Raw genomic sequence first — 21,614 nt, forward strand, 5'->3', positions numbered from 1 at the left:
CTAAATTTATTCCTAACCTGCAGCAGTCACTTGCACGTTGCTGCACAACAATTATAATCAATACAAGAGCAACACATTGATGAACCGCCTTATACCTCTTAACCCTCTTTCTTGCCCCCCCGTTCTATCAATAAAGGTTTTCAAGCAATCGTTTTATCACAGTGTTTTAATGCTGCTGTTTGAACGTTTATAATCACCGGAAAATCGATGCTAATTTCGATGAGCTCATCTCTGGCGTTTCACATTTCATGTTAGCATAAAGCTAGCTGACGTTTGTTAAACGAAATTCCGCTTTAATTGAACTTTTAGTATTTATTTATGTTTCTTAAATTTATTTTTATTTTTTTGGGAGAGCTCAGTATTGTTCATTCGGTAATTTTACCGATTTGACATGTCATCATCATTGCTCTCTTTTTTATTCATTTATTTAATTTTATTTTTTATTTATTTATTTTATTTTGTATGTGGGTGAGTATGTGTATGTGCGTGCGTGTGAGTGTGTGTGTATTCATGAGTTCACCTTAAACCTATTAAAAAAATCCCATACCGTTCACCTAAACCGAACACATCCAGCCAGAGTCGTGAGGTCGTCAGGAGACCCGAGGAAGGACCAAAGAAAACTTTTAGTATTTAAATAAACAATGTTTATTATTCGCTTTTGTTGAATTTTTTTGTTGAATTCATATTCAGAATAGGAAGACTTCATTCAGCCTCGACACAGCAATATTGTCCCTTATGAAGGTTAGAGCAATGTGTTTTGCTGTACAAAAAAGGTTTGGCATATCTGCTACGCTATTACAAATCAGTGACTATTTAAACGGATGACTCATTGCTGTGAGCAGACATGGCTTGAAGTGTCACAGGTGGTGATCACGCATTTTCTGCCTTGAGGATACAGATTCCTTCGGTACAAGAAAGGGCATGCCACAAAAGACACAATAGCAAACTAACAGGACTGCTACTGATGGCATTGTATTGTATTTCCAACACTTGAGGAAAAATTCCCCTGTCATGACTGGATTTTCGCACTTATTTGAACATGCTGGAAAGTTGTCCAATTATAATATTTTTTGTTTTCTTTTTTAACTGCTTTTTTGGAGCCGTCAGATGAAAATTCTAATTGCCTCAAATTATTTGCATCTCAAATCATCATTCGCCATTGAAATGCCATCATTTCTATTCTATCCCAGCTATCCCAAAATTAACAAAAAATGTCTGCCATGTGTTTTACAAAAAAAAAGAAAGTTTGTCATTATGTGTTAGCATTAAGCTAGCAGACTTTTTGGCAAAGTTACAAAATGTATTTCTTCTATGTTTAGTGTAGTAAACTTCAACTTGGAATAGCTATGAACAGACTTTTTGAAGAATTGCTCAGTATCTGCCCAACTACTGCTTGTAGTTACGTTAGTTGAACCGACTGGATTTTCGCACTTATTTGACCATGCTGGAAAGTTGTCCAATTATAATATTTTTTGTTTTGTTTTTTTAACTGCTTTTTTGAAAATTCTAATTGCCTCAAATTATTTGCAACTCAAATCATCATTCGCCATTGAAATGACATCATTTCTATTCTATCCCAGCTCTCCCAAAATTAACAAAAATGTCTGCCATGTGTTTTACAAAAAAAAAAGAAAGTTTGTCATTATGTGTTAGCATTAAGCTAGCAGACTTTTTGGCAAAGTTACAAAATGTATTTCTTCTATGTTTAGTGTAGTAAACTTCAACTTGGAATAGCTATGAACAGACTTTTTGAAGAATTGCTCAGTATCTGCCCAACTACTGCTTGTAGTTACGTTAGTAGAATCGAGTACACTGCCACCATATTGCTCTCGTTTCTCCAATTTTGCTCGCAATCCAAAGCAAACAAATCGACTGAACGATGGGCTCGTATCTGGAAAAACTCGGATCTCAAGGCACCGCTGTACTCTATGCTGTGGAGAAGACGTGAAGTCAATCAATGTTGCCTGTTTTGTTCTGGAGGGAGTCATTTCTGAAACAGTATCCCCTAGTGATGATGAATTAATCCGGTCGCAGAGGGGAGTGCTGAGTCACTGCCGCGTGTGCCCTTTCCCTTCACAATCCACAGCCGCGGCTATGTATGCGGCACACTAATAAAGCACTGCTTTGACCTCCACAGCAGGACTATGTCTATGACTACTAAACCTTGCCCTAAAAATCTTGATACTTTTTTTTTTTTTGGAGAAAAAAATAATAATCTTAATACTTGATTGGGCACAGTGTTGTTCTGTCTTGACTGTGGATGTTTGGATGTAAATATCCTCTGTCGGATGTGGAAGCCGTCACAGTCCGCACGCTGTCGCTCTGCTTAAATCTGCAACAGCTGCAGAGGAGATAAGAGCAGCGGTGGCAAAGATTACTGCTACAATGACAGCATGGCTGTGGACTGTAGGTTGGAAGTGACACGCCCTCGTATCACACGACCATCTGTGCTACCTCACCGCACATAAACATTACATTACATGACGTCCCATGTGACCATAAACCTGCTTTCATGACTGAATGTTCAAGCCTGTAGTAGTGCTTTGTGATGTAATTAAGAGGTGATTGATGTATCTGTTGACTATGTGGAGTTTGAGAAATATTTTTTTTACTAACAGCACAGCAAAAGGTTTTGTTTTGAAGCATTGTCGGCTGAACTGATCTCACTATTTGTGCTTTTCTTTTTTTTCTTTTTCTTTTTTTTTTTACTAAGGAGAGCTCAGTATTGTTCATTCGATTTGACATCATCATTGCTCTCCTTTTTAAAATAAAAAAATAAAAATAAAAATAAATAAATAAATAAATAAAATATATATATATATATTTTTAAAAATATATATATATATATATATATTTTTTAAATATATATACATATATATATATATATATATATACACATATATATACTTTTTTTTGTATGTGGGTGAGTATGTGTATGTGCGTGTGTGCGTGCGAGCGTGTGTGTATTCATCAGTTCACCTAAAGCCCATTAAAAAAAAAAATCCCACACTAATAATATAATATAATAATAAATTGCCAAATGCAGAAACATCAATGTAAGTTATCACGATGTAGTGGCTCTCGCTAACAGACAGAATTTTGTGCTATTTGTGCTTTTCTAAATGCTCAACGCTATTTCTGTCCTTTGGGGCCTCCTCCTGTTTGGTCTCTCCAGGACAAAGGGCAAGGAAGTTCTCGGAGAAGACATGTACATTTGTTGACATCTCCAACAGAATTCTCACCGCCAACAACAATGCCACAGACAAGCTCCTCCTGGAAGGAGAACCTGCTGGTTCCTTAAAACCAGAAATGCAATTACGTGCTGTGCCCCGGAAGGTAGGCAGGTGGTGTCAATCAACTTCTGCATAAACCATGGCGCCATCTAGCACAAGCGTCTTGACCTTCACCACTATTGGGAGAGACTCCATCACTCCCACACCCTGAACTCGGCATTCAGAATGGCTAGAGGCATTTCCTCTCCTACGGGGATATCGCGAGTATCAACTTGCTCTTTGGCTGCTGAATACAATACTTGTGACCTCTTGAGCATGTACATAACATTATGTAATAAAGACAATTTTAAGTCTTATTGTCACACAATATGATTACATAAAATAAGTAAATCGCTGAAGATGTGCAGGATGCAACAACACATTGATTCTGGTTGCTTTGACATGTCATGTCACATGTCATTGCCATGCGCTCCTGTTGACTCAGCGGTGCAAAGTATCACGGTCTATGGAGCTCACAATGCGGTGTTCGTTTTTTTTCACAAAGATGTTGAAAAATATTTGCTTGTTTGATTGATTTGGGAGTGATAAGCGCCGCAATGGCCAAAACATTCCTAATTAAAACTAAACTGCACTAATTAACTAACCACCAGAGGGTGCTAGAACTACACAAATGGGATACAACCTCGCCTTTTAAACTGACGTGCTGCTTTTAATATTGTGACATGACGACGATATTGTGGCAAATTTTATTTCGCAATACAGACGCTCCCCAACTTACGAACGAGTTACGTTCCGAGCGATCGTTCGTAAGGTGAATTTGTTCGTAAGTTGCTTCAGTGCTATATTTTGTATTATAATTTATGTTTAAAGCCACTTTCGTTTCAAATGAAATGGCTTGCACCTTCTTTGCACTACCACTCTCACTAGAAGCCTTTCGCTTTTCACCAACCATATTGAATAATGGATGCACGAGATATTTAATGATAAAAATTAGAGGAAGAGGAAGAGGAAGGTGGATGCTGGGTGAGCTCTCACAGCGCCAAGCGTCGGTATTAGCGGCGGAAAGAAGCACTACACTCGGAAAAAGGCGCGCAATACAAAATCTAACTTACAGCATCTCTTTCCGGACATTTTCCGACACACGCGCAGACATGTTCGTATGTACCGTTGTTCGTAACTCGAATGTTCGTAAGTAGGGGAGCGTCTGTATCGCCATAATTGCTACACAACAAGAAGCAGTTCGACATAGAAATTGCGAAGTGTTAGCTTACTGGCCTGCTATAACCTGCAAACAGCGCTACTTTCAACGTGTTGGCAGCAACAGCTGGGTGGAGACAAATTATAACATCACAGACAACACCTGTGGAAATAATGGGGTCATCTTGAATATCGTCTTTTCGCTCCAAGGCGTGAACACTCCAACAAAGACACTAGAGACCCCATGTGTGGTTTAGAGAGGCCAACCTCAAGAGGAGTTGGCGTGTCTTCTGAGGAGTGGCTGCAGCTGCCTGCGTTTCCATGTCCAGGATTTTGCTATGGGACTCTGCGGGGATGAAGTGTGTCTGAGTCCACACACAATCTGGTGGACATCACTGGTACATGCATCACCGCAATACAGATAAAGGCAAGCAGCTCCCAGACACGACCATAGCAGTACCGCAAAAAAGGAAAGCGGCTGTTTCCTGCTGATGAGTGTGTGTAAACAAAGTTAAAACAAAGCCGATTTTCCACTATTTGGAAACTCCTTAATGGAGAGTTTGCGGATATAATGTCATCAAATGATTATTGATGATACACTCCTCTTGGCCATCATTGGCTGAATGTGATCACGCTACTTTGCTTGGCCTATCTGTGCTGCAGGGAATTTGTTGCGCTCAGTAGTTGACGAGCAAAAAAAAAAGAGAAAGTGATCGGATGAATATGTGCAATATGAATAAGCGGTTAAGTAAATGGATCGGATGTATAACGAAACATGTGGTGTTCCACAGGGATCCATTCTGGGGCCTCAGCTGTTTTCATTGTATCTGTTCTTCTTTGGTTCCATCTTAAGAAAACAGTGGTGGTTTTAAAGTGCTCTATAAATATAGAGTTGAGTGACGGGAGTGTCAGTCTCTTAACTGCATGATTCGCAATTCCAAATTAAGATCGGATCCAGATTCAATAAATAAGAATAATCTCACTGTTCAAAAATAAATCATATTTTATTTTTCAATTAAAAAAAAAAGGTTTGGTTCGGTGAATGCGCATAGGAATATTCATTGTTATCAATTAACAGTTCGGGCACGGACAGGTTAGTGTTAAAAAAATAATGCAAAAATACATGGGAAGAGGACCTTGAAAAAAATTGCATATTAAACGACAATCGCAATAAATTTAGTCGATTTGTGCCTCCGAAGCGTGAAGCAGATGCCGTGACTGTTCATCCACCGAGCTGACCTTGTCAAATAACAATTTCTAGTTTGGATGACTAAACATTCATAAAAAGTCTGCTGCACTCAAGTTTGGTTTGAGGCACCTCAGTCGAGTTGCGCGTGTGTGTGGGTGGGCTGCATAGTCCAGGAATTTCAAAAAGTTACATGCCTCACATTTTAGAACCCCAAAATAGTTGACATGAAACAGGAGAGCATCATAAATGATTGTGAAGTAATAAGAATGTCAGGTTATTGTGTCCAGCAGTTATTGTGTATAAGTGGCCAGCATCCTCTTCCTTTAACTTGGTATTTTGGGATGGTTTATTTATCCCAAGTCACCAAACAGAGGGGCACTACTTCCGCTGCTTCAGGGTGGAGCCGCCAGGCTAAGAATAAACTCGACACAATGGACCCATATAGTGACAAGTTGGCCACAAGAAACTAATCAAGCAGAGCCGCCAGCAGAGGTGGTCCGACACAGTGCCAAGGCCCCCGAGGTCCTGCGGTCACCCTCTTATCCGTGCCAGCTGAGTTTTGGGATCGACGGACCCAACACAGAGTAATCTCACACTAACATACTTCCTTACACTTGCTAGCAACGTAACACTAAACTGCTTCAAAAGAGGTACAATTTCAAACAGCATAAAAAAAAAATAAAAAAAATACTTGCATGTGGTCAACTGTGAATGATGAAAATAAAAAGAATGTGGAGGGGCTTTACAAGCGGGTGGGAAAGCTGCTTCTCGCACCTCAGTGATGGAATGTTTTACTGCCACCTACAGGTTAATATTGAAACATGTTGGCATTTTTTTACTCTATGCAGCTTTCTCTTATCAGACGTCGTCAGATTGCATAATTGTATCCAATGTTGTGTATAACCATGTATTGTCCTCCACGCAATCTACTGAACCAGTGTCAATGAAATTAAACAGGAAGTAAAGAAAGCAACACGATCCTTCAAACGCTATAAAAGATAATGACAATAGTGACTAAAATGGTCCTTGTAGTTTACTCAAGCATGCGGACAAAAATACATACAGAGCCATAGGCTTGCGGCGGTGGCTATGAATAGGCAGATTTTAGAGCGCACCCGTCATCAAGGTCCAGCTTTGAAATGAAGTGCGGAAGCTGAGATGTGAGGCAAGTTCACACTGGCCTGACACAAGGTCTTCTGAGGGGTGAAAATGACAAACATGTGCTAAATCACAACTCGACCTACGTCTGTCATGTTCTTAACTTACATACAGAGTGTCGACACAAACCTGTGTACGCATTACTACCTCTATCGACGCAAATTCAACACCTGATCTTTTATGATGATGAGTTTTTCATACATATTTTCTTGACTTGAGCATCCAGTCAGTATGATCATTAGCGCAACAAACTGGAAGCTGTTTTTTACGGTGTGTTCCAGACTCGGTGTCACTGGGATGATGAGGGGGGTTGTTGTTTGGGAAACTTTAGGGATTAGCTAATCTGGGCTCTTTGTAATCAGTGGAAATCCTCTTGAGCCCGCAACAGCGAGCGCCGCTGACAATCAGGGGAAATAGAGGATGCGGGGAGGGTACGAGGGCACGTCCGCACACCTGCATACTGGATAGTTGGCAGTAGATTGTGCTGCGCTACTGCACCGCTTAACTCCTCGGGGTGTCACAAACAGCTGTGAAGGCGGCAGCGTCGGATAAATGTTATTAAGTGAATCAGTTCATCACTGTACTCTCAGTTCATATAAATCAATTACAATGCAAAAATAACTTTTAAATAAAGTTTTGAGGGCATTAATAAAAACTGTTCTGAATTAGGTCTTATACTGTAATTGCGATGGTGCATTGGTGTATTAATTGATTAAATAAAATCACTAAATATTTGAAAACGGAAATGAAAAAGTAGAGAAGGCATTTAGTGGAAAAACAAACAAAAAAAAACAGCCAGACTCCATTTTTGTCCAGTTAGGTGTCATGCCACAAATTGACTCAGTTATAAGAATAGCTTGACTCAGATGATCATTACCGAGCTGTATATTTTGTCTCTGGTACTGCTCGTGTCCTGTCCACATCATGCACGCAATTTATGAGCATAGCCTCGTCGCTAATGCGTCACGCATACACATACAGCATCGCCAGCAATTTGCTGCTGATCCGGCCTCAGCTGTTGGCTTGTTGTGAGCTTGCGTCGCGGATCACGCTAATTTCCCGGTGAGCAATATGGCTGTTATGGCAACTAAGATGGATTTGACATTTTTGTAGGTCTCAAGTGACCTTGAGTGGAAATAATGCCTTTTTCAGCATCAGTGATTCGGAATAACATCAACCAAACACGGATAGTCACACGGGACCTTGACAGAATTTTTATTTATTTTCACCACAACCTGGTAAAAAAAATAAAAAGATATTTGTAATTTTTTTTTTAAACGTTCCCTAACTTTTTAAGGGAAATAAAACAAAACAAAAAACACTAGCAATATTCATGTAAAGGAAAGCCAGATTCAACCTGGTAAAAAAAAACAAGAAGATATTTGTAATTTTTTTCAAACGTTCCCTAACTTTTTAAGGGAAATAAAACAAAACAAAAAACACTGGCGATATTCATGTAAAGGAAAGCCAGATTCAACCTGGTAAAAAAAAACAAGAAGATATTTGTAATTTTTTTTAAACGTTCCCTAACTTTTTAAGGGAAATAAAACAAAACAAAAAACACTAGCAATATTCATGTAAAGGAAAGCCAGATTCAACCTGGTAAAAAAAATAGGAAGATAGTTGTAATTTTTTTTTTAAACGTTCCCTAACTTTTTAAGGAAAATAAAACAAAACAAAAAACACTAGCAATATTCATGTAAAGGAAAGCCAGATTCGAATGTAATAGCTCATGATCCAAAGCATACCACATCATGGGCCAGACGATCACATGTGATATGGCATCTTGTATAACTTTGTATCTGAATGGGCTCACTGATGTTTACTGATAATGTGACTCAAATGTTGAATTTGTAACACAAAAAGCGACCTTGTGTAAAGTGCCCTCAAGTGACGCCAAGGATACGGAAAAGTCGTGCAAAATGGTGAAGAACAAAGATACACATTTATGTTCCACACAAAGCACGGGAGTCTATTTTAAGGCCCACTTCAACACTTTACACGTGATCAAAGGTAACAGCCTGCAGGATCACTTTGTCCACTTGACATCACCAACAACTGTGATCAAGAGGAGGCACGCGGCTTGCTCTGCATAAACAACATCCATCCTAGCGCAGCACACTCTGATCCTGCCTCCTTAAAATGAATCCCTAATAAACAAACCAGAAGCAAACATAAGCAAACCCTCGAATGTGTCAACATTACTGTGATGTTTCAAACGGCGTCTCGCTCTAAAAACTCAAGACTTAAATCAAGCAAATGGGCAGTGCGGGCATGCACTTTAGCAATCAATAGTTTTTTTCATGAACGCATTTGTTATTGGGGATTTTAGAGACGTGTGAAATGCTCATTCCATGTTTTTTTAGGATATGCCGCAATGATGGCGGACACTTGCCAAACAGCTACAGGAAGGATTCTTCCGGTACCCTCCGCAACTCCGTCGTAGTGTTGATTTTAAAAACTAAACAAAAAATAATTTCGTAAACACACATTTTTCACCGGACTAAAACTAGACTAGACTAGAACCCTCATTAATAAACAATAAATGGGACGAAATCAGTATGCATTTTCGTCGACTAATGAAGACAAAAATGTACTTCAATTAAAAAAAACTGGACTATAATCTATGGACATTTTAGTTTATGAACAAAAACGAGACAAAAATATGATTTTGTAACAATTTGTTTCTGCTAATCTGTCACTGTGACACTGGCATGTGACACACAGGTGGATTCACGGTGAAAGGTTAAAAAAAAAAAAAGTGAATTATAGTTATAACGTAACATAAATCCAATGGCTATAACGTTAATATAATATATATAATATAATAATGTTAATCCGACCGCTAACTAAGGCTGGCTAATTTACTAGCTCATAGCATGGAGCCATAGTAGCCACCTGTTGATAAACTGTATTTGTGTGTGAAGTTGTTTTTCATCAAAAAGATGAGAGAAACTTTGATGTGAAATAGTTTTAGATCCAAAATATTCAACATAATCTGCTTACAAAAAAAATACAGGTGTTAAATGACTGTCCTGAATAAAACTAGACTAAAAATGTTGACCGTTTTGGTTGACTAAAATTAGACGAATAAAGTTATGTGTTCTTGGACTAAAAGAGCAAAATGCTAAAATGGACTAAATAAAAACATGATGAGGTTGACTAACTATGAAAAAACTAACAAGCGTGATTGAAACTGGACTAAAACTGAGACTAAATTTAAAAACGGCGAATACAATTGGCACTACTCCATCGTAAAGGCCATCTTACGCAAATGTGGAACTGACAATGTGGATAAAACTGTTTTGACTGGACTAGATCATTCCAATTTACTGCAGTCGTTTGAATGTATTGGTAAAATCAAAAATGTATGCCAGATGCTAAAAACATAGCATTTCCCCCCATAACGCCAAACGTTTTCAACATTTAGCCTACGCTTTTACCGATTCCTTCGAAGACATTCGAACAACTTTGTCAAAACTATTTACTCCTCATTGGCAGTTCCACGCTTTGTGACACCACTCCTGGTACTTTCCCGACACTCTTTATTTTATCACGTTATCCCCGTTTGTGCCACGTGTCTGCGCAAGACAGCAAGGTAACAGTTATAGGAGGAGAATAAACTGTCCACCCTGTCCTGTCCTTCCCTCACCAACCACAGTGTCAGATGAAAGAATGCAAACTATGCATCTGCCTGGTGAGAAGTCATTAGAGACCAAACCCCTCTGGCAGGTCACATCACTGCTCAGTGCACAAACCAAAAGCACCAGCACAGGGTGGTTTGCGGGGATTATCTTTCATTAAACGAACAGCATGCATGGTGGGAAAAAGAAATATCAAAAGGGGAACAGCATCTAACTGGTGAGTTTACTTGCGTTTACCCACCACGTGCTAGGGATCCTTTTAGTGAATTGAATTAAGCGCACAAGAGACTCCTAAACAATCATTCATGGGAAATCCCTGATGAGTGATAACAAGTTAACTTTTGCTTTCATCTTTCAGCAGCCTGACAAGCCAGGCACTGACGGGAAAGTTTTGTAGTTTCCCTGGCGATTCATAGAACACATTTAAACTTTCAACAGTTCTTTCCACAGTCTGGAGTGTTAACATAAGCACTTCTTACAAGGCTCGGCAAACTTCTGCAACAGCGGCTGGTGCTATTTATCTAGTTAGAGAGTGAAGGGTCAGTCACCGTAGGGGGCCACAGGAGGACATGCATTCAAAGCAGATTACCAACTGAGAATGGCTTGTTCGCCTAATACTACACGCACGGAGCCATCCGGAATCACGGTGAATGACCAAACAAGCGAAAAGTCAGCAAGTTAGTATATAATAATATATACATATAAAATATATAATATATAATATAAAATATATATATATATATATATAATATCTCTTTGACTGCCAAAAACGTTAAATAACGTTTAGTAAAATCCTATGGAGGAGTGCCAAAGACGTTAAAAGACGTTTTTTTTCAAAACAGGTGAAACTAACCATTTTCTATTGTTGATTACTGAAAAACGGAATAAGGTAGAAACAAACTTTTTTTTCTGATGGAAGATGAGAGTCCAATCTTTTTTTGGCAGTATGTGCATTTCCATAGTCCAAACACATAATTTTCTATGGACCTTGAAAGATCAGTCAAAATGCTTAAAATCGGCTGGCACCCACGGCATCCCTTTTCTGAAAACGTCTGGCAGTCAAAGAGATATATAAGATAAATAATGTATAATGTAAATAAAAAAAATAAAAAATATAATATATTAAATAATAGTATGGCATGAACAATTGTATCATCGTTAACAACAATGCAAATCTTACTGCTTCACATTTGAAGACCGTATCCCAGCAAAATGAGCAAATCCACCTGCATGAGTTCCTTGCACAACGCAACCCCTCCAGTGACGCACGCATTCCTAGAAAAACGTCAAGTCCTGCAACAACACGCTTGACAAACAAGGTGAACGTTTGCTTTTCTTGAGGATGGTACGATCTAAAAGTTGGCAGTAAGATACTTTTCTTTTTTGCATTGTAGAGAAATGGTGATGTGTTAGCTAGGAGAAAATACTGACAAGGGTAAATGTGTTGGCATATCGCCTCCCCTCTAATCTGCTCCATCATGGTAGCAGGCGTTTTTTTTGCCACAATTACACACTGTCTGCGAGCTAAAGCGGAGGTTAGACGAGAGAATTTACGTTTTATGGACAATTCAAGTGGGCTGGGAGGGTAAATGCACCTCTCTGGAAGAAAAGAAAACACACATTGACTTAAAAAGGAAATGTGGTAGCCATTAGTCTCCAGTCAGTGTGGTTGAGCTGCACAGGCTTCTCTCTACATATTACGGGCCTTCTCAGGGTTTTAATCCAATGAGATTAATCTCCAGTAGAGTGTGCGAGTGAAGCCCAACAATTTAGCCAGGCTGAGTTGGAGCAGTTTCACCCCTCAGATAACAGGCTGGCCCCTGAAAACACAAATGAATTAGTGATGTATGGCAGAGCTGCATCCACAGTCCACACATGTTTTCGTATAATTCACTTCTTGGCTAGTTACAGGCCAATAGAATTCTCTTATTGAGTATATATGTACAATGTGTGTTCTAGGTTCAAAAGGGCACCGTTTATTTGATTCTTTGAAGTAGCTTGAGGCTAAAAAAAATATATATACCATGAAAGCTTTATTGGGTTTAAAAGGCTGCTGCGGGAGAGGATAAATAGCAACCTGACATGTAAGTTCTTTGAACAGTGATCTTTGACGAACAAGGTTACAATAAAGAAGGAATGTTTACATTATGCACTTAAGTTTGAACAACTTGCTAAAATTAGCATGCCAGACCATTAATGACAATGCTAACAATATGTTGCGTTTACATGACTTAAAGGCAAAGTCAACCATGAACATTTCTTGGCAATAATATGTTACTAGTCTAAACATGACATCCTGATTAATATTGCATTAGTGGAATATGAGTTATGCAGCAAAATCCAGATGTTTTTATCCATCTCAGGGGCGGCCATTTTGCCACTTGCTGTCGACATCGCAGGACTCAGGCAACAACCAATCACAGCTCACCTGTTCTCTGAAGCTGAGCTGTGATTGGTTGTTACCTGAGACCTGAGCAACTGTGATGTCATTTTCACTCAGCAGCAAGTGGCAAAATGGCCGCCTTCTGATATTGATAAAAACGGCTGGATTTTGCTGCTTAACTCATATTCCACTAGCGCAATATTAACCCAAATATTATTATTATTGTCAAGAGATTTTGAGGGAGATGACTGTAAAACCCAAAGTATTGAAGCTTAGAATGTCATTTTTGGGACAATTTTTTTTTTCTTCACGGCAAAATTATGAACACAAAACAGCTAGCTATGTGTGTACGATGCAGTAAACTCCAAATGCTTGATCACAGATCTTGCCAAATGCAACCGCTCACACGGCATTAAGTCCAAAACATTTCAAAGACCCACAATAGCGCCAGCTTGTCACTAAAGTCCTTTATAGTTGCTTTTAAGTATGTGCCCTATTGATCCGAAACAGCAAAATTAATGGGAAGTGGAATGGCAGCAGCCTTAATAGGGTTAGTGCTGATGATAATGTGCAGCAATCCAAGCTCTGTATCAAGGTGTTCAATATGGCTCCACAGTGTAACAGGAATAAAAGAAGTTACATATTTATCGAATGGTCTACGGCTGTTGTCGCTTCTTCACAAGGAAAGAACCTCGAACCTGCTACAACTGCTGCCCTTGTCTAAAGATAAGTAAGCATTTGACTTACAAATCTTAAGCAATTACTGCAGGACATGCCCCACTTCATGAAGCCTACCAAGGGACGCCAAAGTCTTTCATATGAACAACCACCCTGTGGCTCTGCCCTTCCGCTCATTTTCAATTGCACGGACGAGAACGCGTTAAAACTAAACAAAACTGCTAGCGCCGCAGAGAGTGCATTCCATCCACCACCAAAACAAACCACCTCCCAGTATTGCGTCTGCACTAAGAAAAGAAGCACCGTCATCATCGCCTGCAGAAGCAGAACGTTTACAGATGGTACATTTTGGATTATGCAATTGTATATCCTCAGAAGGGATCCAGACAGGTGCAGTGCACTGCCAGGAAAACACCCAATGGCCTATTATGGTAACTCTTTGCTCCAAAACAGAACAGCTCTATCAGACCAGATCACCAGTCCAGCCGAAATAAACCTAGAGGAAACCTGCACTATCTAGTACCACTGCTTTCCCACCACAACATGGAACACAGAAAGTCACGGGCACTTCCTGCGGAGACAGGACAGGAAAAATATAGGATCACCATGGCGATGGAACTGTGATGTTAATCCACAGTTTTCCACCATGTTAACTGTGTAATCCAAATCTAAACTAGACAATTATGTAACTGACAAGCATGACGTTAGTCCATTGACCTCAGCCAGTGTGCAGGCGCAAAAAAAAAAAAAAAAATCTATTTTCCAGATGACACACTACACAGAAACAACTACAATGGTGCCTTGAGATACAAGTTTGATTCATAACTCAAAATATTTGTACCTCAAATGATCTTTTCCCATTGAGATGAAAGGAAAAGCCATTAATCCGTTCCAGCACCCCCCCCCCCCGATTTTTTTTGTGTTGTGTTTAACAAGAAAAAAACAACACTGTATGATGTACTTTTTTTTAACACAAATAATCAGATAATTTATTAGAATGTAAAGATTTAAACAGTTGCATCCAATTTATTGCGCTGCCTTCTGGTGTGCCCACTTAGGCCACTGGGAGGCAGTATAACCTTGTACAAACGTACAGTCATGGAGATGCAAACGAAAAAGAAATCACTGACTCAGTAAGATGCTGTGATGTTACGGCCTTTTCGCACTGCACTTAGCAGAAGCTCTGCTGACAGACCCATTCGTTGCGTATGTGCAACAAGAGCATGTCTATGTGATTGGAGATGTGCATTTGGGAGGGTTAAATCACTTTTTTGAAGAACTGGATTCTTGTTTCGAAGCCACAAAAAAAAAAAAAAACTGAAAAGAAAAAAAAACTGAAAAGAAAAAAAAACTGAAAAGAAAAAAAAACTTCTCAAGTGCGGGATTTCTCATTTCTCCATGTGGCAAATGTGGTTTACATTATAATGACAACTGGCAATAACCATAGAAAAACCCAATCATTTTTATAGTGTATTTGAAGAGCATGTGTTATATTTGTCACTTTCCTGGAAGCCACAAGTCATACATCATTACTGAGTTATTCTGCCATTGGCCTGTAAACACTCGGCTTGTTAATTTGGAAAGGTTTGGACTAGATACAGTCGTGATTGCTATTGCAGCGTGTAACAGCTGAAAAGTGAAAAGGCTGCCCTTGGTTTTTCTCAAGTGACGTCACATCAGGAACGTATAGTTATTCACTTTGACTGAAAGGTATGAAAATGACATTCAGCATCATGGTACCAGGTCGCTACAAATCGAGCGTAGAGCGACTACTAATGTGCATCGGTTACGCGAGCAGCCTCATGTATTATTGACCTGTGCAGGGAACTCATACTCACATCGCTGCCCCCATGGGTTTATTCCTACAGAGTGCTATTTAGTAGCTTTGCACCTTTTTAGTCAGCAAAACGCAGAGAACTGGCCATATAGGACAGGTAGAGAGGGAATAATAATGCTATGGGGGGCGTGGCCTAACAACACTGACAATGTTGTAATTTTCAGACATGCTCGGTCTTGCAACGTACGGAACATGTTCGGTCAAGAATGGAAGACAACAACATTTATACACACTCAAAACTTCATTAGGTGCACAGGCGTGATTATTAGAAATAATTATGTTTGCCATTACAACATTTGTAGCAAATGGCACGCATCCAGTGCAGGGAAGGCTCATCTTGTGAGCATAGCACCACAAGTTGGGAGGTGGACTATTGATGGCAATTGCATAACTCTCTCCCAGCTGTTCAATAAACCGCATGTACACTCACTTAAAATGTCCAACTGTAATCGATCAGTTTTATTCCCATCATTAAGGGCACAAATCACCGGGGAATGTGACCCTCGGTGTATGATGTACACTAATGTGCCCCGTGTTGGCTCATTACGGGACACGGGTATGTTGCCAAAATAAAAGCAGTAATGAAAGTAAAATTGTGGCAATTTATAAGAAGCCAAAGTCCTTCAGGCTCCGCCGTTCCGCACACAGTCCCTCTATTGGTGTGGCATTTACATGTTTCACGGAGGAATTAATAAGGAGCTGTGCGGACAGCGGTCATGTGTGAGCCTCGCATTCTTGTCCCACTGCGAAAGGCCGGCAAACACAGCCATACATTCACTTGTGCATATTTCTCCGCATATGTTTATCAACAATGGAGCAGCTGGATCACTGCTGATAGCGACACAATGAAAGCAAATTGATTTCACAACTTTAGCTCTCCCTTTACTGATTCAGTTAGCTGAATTAGCTTAGCTAAACAGGAAGTCAACCCCCCAAAAATGTCTTAACAATAATATGTTCTACGCAGCCCCACTAGTCTAAATACGGTATTCTGGTTAATATTACGTGAGTTAAGAAACAAAAACTAGCAGTTTCTATCAATATCAGAAGGCGGCCATTTTGCCACTTGCTTTCGAGTGAAAATGACATCATCAATCACAGCTCAGCTTCAGACAACAGGTGAGCTGTGATTGGTCGTTGCCTGAGCCCTGAGCAACTGTGATGTCACCTTCAGTCGACAGAGAGTGGCAAAATGGCCGCCCCATGTGATGGATAAAAACGGCTGGGTTTTGATGTATAAATCATATTCCACAAAATGTAATATTAACAGAATGGCTTGTTTAGACTAGTGAGGTTACATACAACACATTATTGTCAATAAATGTTTACTAAACACTTTTAAGTGTTCACTACAACTACATCACAAAATTCTGCCTAACAAGTGTGGCATAAACATAAGTCAGTAAATCATAATTTAGAAAACACAAAGAATTATTTTTTAGCCTTTGCAAAGTTAATTTAAATGTGATTAATTGTTCAGCCCTACAGTGCACCACAGTGACATATGAATAAATAATGTCAAGGTGGTGTGGTTGGACGTCTGGGATATTGACTTAGGCAAGATGGTGTCCGTTTCAGTTACCTAGCAACTTCTTCCAGGAGCACCGGCGCACCGAACACGCTCGGAAACAACAAAAGGGTCGAGTCCTTTTTCCCCCTCCTGGAAAAGTGATACTACAGGCTTTAACGGCGGGTTACTCGTCCCACAGACGATCGATTGTAACTGTAAATTTGTTCGAACGCATTAGCAAAGTTATGAATGTATTGATAAAATCAAATGCCAAAAACATTTTTCACAATGCCAAAAAATGCTATGTTTTAACTTTGGCATTTACCAAAAGCCATGTTTTTAGCATTTGCCCTACATTTTATTTTACCAATATGTTCGAACGACTTCACCAAGAAGTTCCAACAACTTTGCACTACGTTCAAACAACTTAACCAATACATTAGAAATACTTTACAGTACATTCCAACAACTTTATCAACATTTTCAAACAACTTAGCAGCACATTTGGAAGGACAAAGCCCAGTCAAAACTGTTTACCACATTGCCAGTTCCGTGCTTCCTTAATATTAGGTCAATCATATTATATTTTATTCGTAAATCTGATATTATGTGCAAATAAATTATACTAGGAGTCAATTTGTGTACAATATACACTAAAATAGTCCACAGGGAGGAATGACAAGAGTTTGTACCAAACTTTAGGGACCACAATTTAAGTTTAAACCGACTCATTTGAAGACATTAAGTCTCCTTACAAGCCATTGTAAAAGGCCTTATTGTATTTCAATTCATTCATAACCTCAATATCACAACAAACCCTCATTCATACACATCAATGTATTCTCTCACCCACTCCACAAATCTAAGCAGCTGATTTGAGGTCAATCGCGTGCACTGCACATTCATTCATTCTTTGCTCCGAGACATCTTTCAAAGACACATGACGACCACAGGAAATGAAGATGGGCGTAAAGGAAGGAAGGTGGAGGAAGTTGAGGTGTTTGCTTACCACCAGCACGGACGTCCTGACCACCTCCGAGACACTTTGCCGGAGCTCGGCTGCGGTTCCCGGCTTCCCCAATCCCCGCGTAAACTTCCTGGTCTCCGGCTGAACGAAAGTGGACATTTCTGGACTTTACCTCCACCCAAAAAAAAAGTTTTAAATCCTCAAATGACACCGAGGCAAGTGTGGCGGGATTTAACCGGCTGCTAATCCGCCTCTGCCATCCCCTTCAACGGGCACCACGAGTTCCGAACTGTATCATGTTGTGACGCAAACGCGGTCGACTCAATAGTAGAGCGAGCAGCAATCTGATTGGATGTCATTGTCAGTAAGAACTTGCGGCAATGATTTCTTGAGCTATACTGACACCTACAGGACACGGTTGTAAGCACATAGAGTAGCTGACTTTCCACTCTGACCAAGATGAAAAGTCTTGAATATATATATATATTTTTTAAACGCTTTCATTTTCAAAAAGCTCTCCCCTGCTGAGTCTGGTCCTTTTGCATTTCATGTTTTAACACAGAACCGCCACAAACCTAACTTCCAGTAATTTAAAAATAAAAATAAAGAGCTGATGTCTGGAGGTAGGAGACCATCTGGTTAAATGAGAAGCAGAGACAAAATGGAATTTAAGGTTTCTATTTTTTTTTCTCAACAGTGTATTTAAAGCTTTGTTACATAGCTTCGTCATCCTGCTATGGTTGTGAACATAAAAATGAAAGTAAAACAGACATACAGTATATTCAACAAGAAAATGTAACAATTGTCTTAAAATGGCACTAGCACTGACAGCTGCTTCTTTGGCTCATTATTAAGCAAGCTTTAGTTTGTCATTTTTTTTGAAATTACAACAAAACCATTTACAGTGTAAATCAATACATTTTTATTAAGAAACAAACTAGGCCAGGTGCACAGCATTGAGTTTTAAAGGGTGGCCTGTTTTACACTTTCTTGAATTTTATGGCGTACCGCAAAAGGTAACATTCTTCAGAAGTTTAAAAACAAACAAACAAAAAAAAGCATTAGAAAGTCATGGAGTGTGACAAAAGTTTGGCACCACAAGTGAAATTTCCTGCAACGTGAATGACAAAAAAAAAAAAAAAAGGCCATCGTAGAGAGTATACAGACATCTTTAAACTGTAAAAACAAATTGGAGGGGGGAATCACAATGAGGAATAGAAAGTGGATGTGATTATTACAAAACAGTATAAAATGACATCCTGTAAAAAGGTTTCAGAGTTGAGCAGTAAAAATGCCAGAAGAAGAAATGCAGTCTCTGATTGCAGTCGAAACCAGCGGACGTGCCACCATTAGAACAGTAAAAAAGCACCAGCATGTGCACGACGGGCACATGGACGGATATTCCACGAGTGTGAAGACCGAAACGCAGTCCGACTCAGTGAGCGTGAGGCTCCTTGTTGTTCTGCACCCGAGCTCGACTGGAGGGGGCTGTCGCACTGCGGATCACCTCCATCCACCTGAGGCCAAACAAAACAAACCCCCGCGTCAGCTATTCGATGCATACGTGGGTCAATATCCAATTTCATAGCTCACCTTTCAAAGGTGTATTCGCTCTCCGACCGGAAGTAGTAGACGTGGGACTTGAAATGGAGTTTAAAGACGTAGTCCTTGTGGATGTTCTCCGACTCGGACGGGATGGTGACAGAGTAACCCAGAAGGGGAAGGCTGGCCAGCGGATAATCATCCTGAAATTTGCATTTCAAGTAAGACAATTTTCCTCATTAACCATTCATTTCAAATATATTGCTCTGAAAGTTTATGTACTGTTTAAATGTAGGTGACATTTTTTGCCCTGCACTTAAAAATAAATAAATAACATTTCTTGAACAAAAAGTAGTTTTCAGGATGCTAACTGGAACTACAAGAAGCCAACCCTAAATAATAATTTTATTTTTTTTTTTGGTCTCTCCGGAGTGGAGAACAGGTAACAAATCCTCCATCCTTATCAGGAAAAACTGGATTTACCTTTTTGGTTAAAGCCTTTAACAATTAAGTGGAGAGGTTTTGAAAATTACCAACAAGTTCAACTGCTTATTCTTGTATTCCCACTTGGTTGCTAACGTCTACTCCAAAACTCTGTTGGGAAATGTTTTAGATCATGCTTAAGAGAGGTCATCGTCACCTGGTGGGACTTGTAGAAAAACAGGCTGAAGTTGGTGAAGACCACCCACAGCTTCTGCCAGCCATTGCTGTTCTTGAACTTCCGCAGTAGGTTTCCCGAGAGCTGGTTCTAAGAAAACAGCCAATGTGAAATATGAATATGAAAATCTGCTCTAATTTCTATATTCTACCGTTTACTTTTTGGAGTCAATTACTTGACATAATTAAACTTTGGACTAACTAAAAACATATAGCAGCAGTTTCATTGGACTTAATCTTTGACGTTAAATGTATGTGTATGAATCTCCCTTCTACTAAACGACTGCTGTAGATCGAATAGCATGTTTCAACTTAACGGCCACTTCATTAGGTACACCTGCACAAGCCAAATACCGTTCAATAAAAGTGCATTAGGTTATGCAGGTGTGCCTAATATTATGCCCAATGAGGCCTGTGCTGTCTTGCCTGGCTCTTTTACCTCTAGACTCCTGCAGGCTTCACTAAAGGAGAGGCTCTGTACTCGGTACCAGCAGATAACACACAGAGGCACCGGTCCCTGGCCACTGCGCGGCCCCACCTTATTCTCACTGACTGGACTAGGGCCCTCTAGTGTGGGGGAGGGGGAGCGCACAGACGCATTGGGGAGAGAAAGGAAGAGAAACGACAGACAGGGAGGGGAGGGAGGACAGAAACACAAGAGACTGAGTAGGTGAAGCTTAGGCATGCGGGGGGTGCAAGGGCCGGCGACATCCAGGCAAGGCTGCGAAGAGGACGTTGGTTACGGGGGGGTCACGGAGGACAAGCTCCTGCCACTCTCAAAACAGGAGTCAGCTTAGTGACTTTCTGTCTGTTTATAGAGCACCAGAGTTTGCAAGTGAGGCTAGAGGGAAAAAAAGGGAAATTAAGGAAAGCCACATTTTGTGAACATAGACGGGGGATTTCACGCAGCGCAGAGAACACCATCCTCACAATTTCCCGGAGGCCTGTCGACAATTGTTGGATAAAGATATAAGATAAGGAGTTATTCAAGGGAACTTTTTGTGTTTAAAACTGGGTGGGTAAAGTATGGTCTGCTTCCATCTTTTAATCCAGCCCATCAAACATTTGCATTATCGAAAGTCCTAGAATATTCATTGTATGAATTAAGCTGTTTTCAACCCTGAAACTGGTTTATTAACTCATTCACTGCCATTGACGCCTATAAACGTAAAAAAAAAATCATTTGAATTGTTTCAAGAGTATGAAAACCTAGAGAAAAAAAACAAAACATTTAGAACAGATATACAATTTGTGATTAATCGTGAGTTAACTAGTGAAGTCATGCGATTAATTACAAATAAAATTTTTAATCGACTGAAGAGATGATTATTAAAAATTAGGGGCGTCAGGCGATTACATTTTATTATCGGAATTAATCGCATGACTTTAATAGTTAACTCACGATTAATCACAAATTGTATATACAGCTATACAATTTGTGATTAATCGTGAGTTAACTAGTGAAGTCATGCGATTAATTACAAGTAAAAATTTTAATCGACTGAAGAGATGATTATTAAAAATTAGAGGCGTCAGGCGATTACATTTAATTATCGGAATTAATCGCATGACTTTAATAGTTAACTCACAATTAATCACAAATTTCATATCTGTTCTAA

The 21,614-nt window shown here is 39.6% G+C and overlaps 2 protein-coding genes across 5 annotated transcripts in view; both read right to left on the minus strand.

Moving 5' to 3' along the window:
• LOC144060630 (dedicator of cytokinesis protein 9) overlaps nt 1–18,097 on the minus strand; it is a 72,015-nt gene extending 53,918 nt beyond the window's left edge. For both annotated transcript variants that reach the window (XM_077580348.1, XM_077580346.1), the window contains exon 1: nt 17,839–18,097. In XM_077580348.1, the coding sequence (XP_077436474.1) occupies nt 17,839–17,955 (117 nt within the window). In that variant the 5' untranslated portion in view covers nt 17,956–18,097. The remainder of the gene's footprint in view (nt 1–17,838) is intronic.
• Nucleotides 18,098–18,458: 361 nt separating this feature from the next.
• Nucleotides 18,459–21,614, minus strand: part of LOC144060264 (FERM, ARHGEF and pleckstrin domain-containing protein 1-like) — a 53,880-nt gene continuing 50,724 nt past the window's right edge. For 2 of the 3 annotated variants that reach the window (XM_077579623.1, XM_077579622.1), the window contains exons 25-27: nt 19,979–20,086; nt 19,390–19,541; nt 18,459–19,313 (exon numbers count right to left, since the gene is read on the minus strand). In XM_077579623.1, the coding sequence (XP_077435749.1) occupies nt 19,232–19,313; nt 19,390–19,541; nt 19,979–20,086 (342 nt within the window). In that variant the 3' untranslated portion in view covers nt 18,459–19,231. Of the gene's footprint in view, nt 19,314–19,389; nt 19,542–19,978; nt 20,087–20,434; nt 20,563–21,614 lie in introns of all 3 variants that reach the window. The other variant, XM_077579624.1, reaches the window with a different exon arrangement.

The sequence above is a fragment of the Vanacampus margaritifer genome, chromosome 11 (assembly GCF_051991255.1).
Source record: "Vanacampus margaritifer isolate UIUO_Vmar chromosome 11, RoL_Vmar_1.0, whole genome shotgun sequence".
NCBI classification, from domain to species: Eukaryota; Metazoa; Chordata; class Actinopteri; order Syngnathiformes; family Syngnathidae; genus Vanacampus; species Vanacampus margaritifer.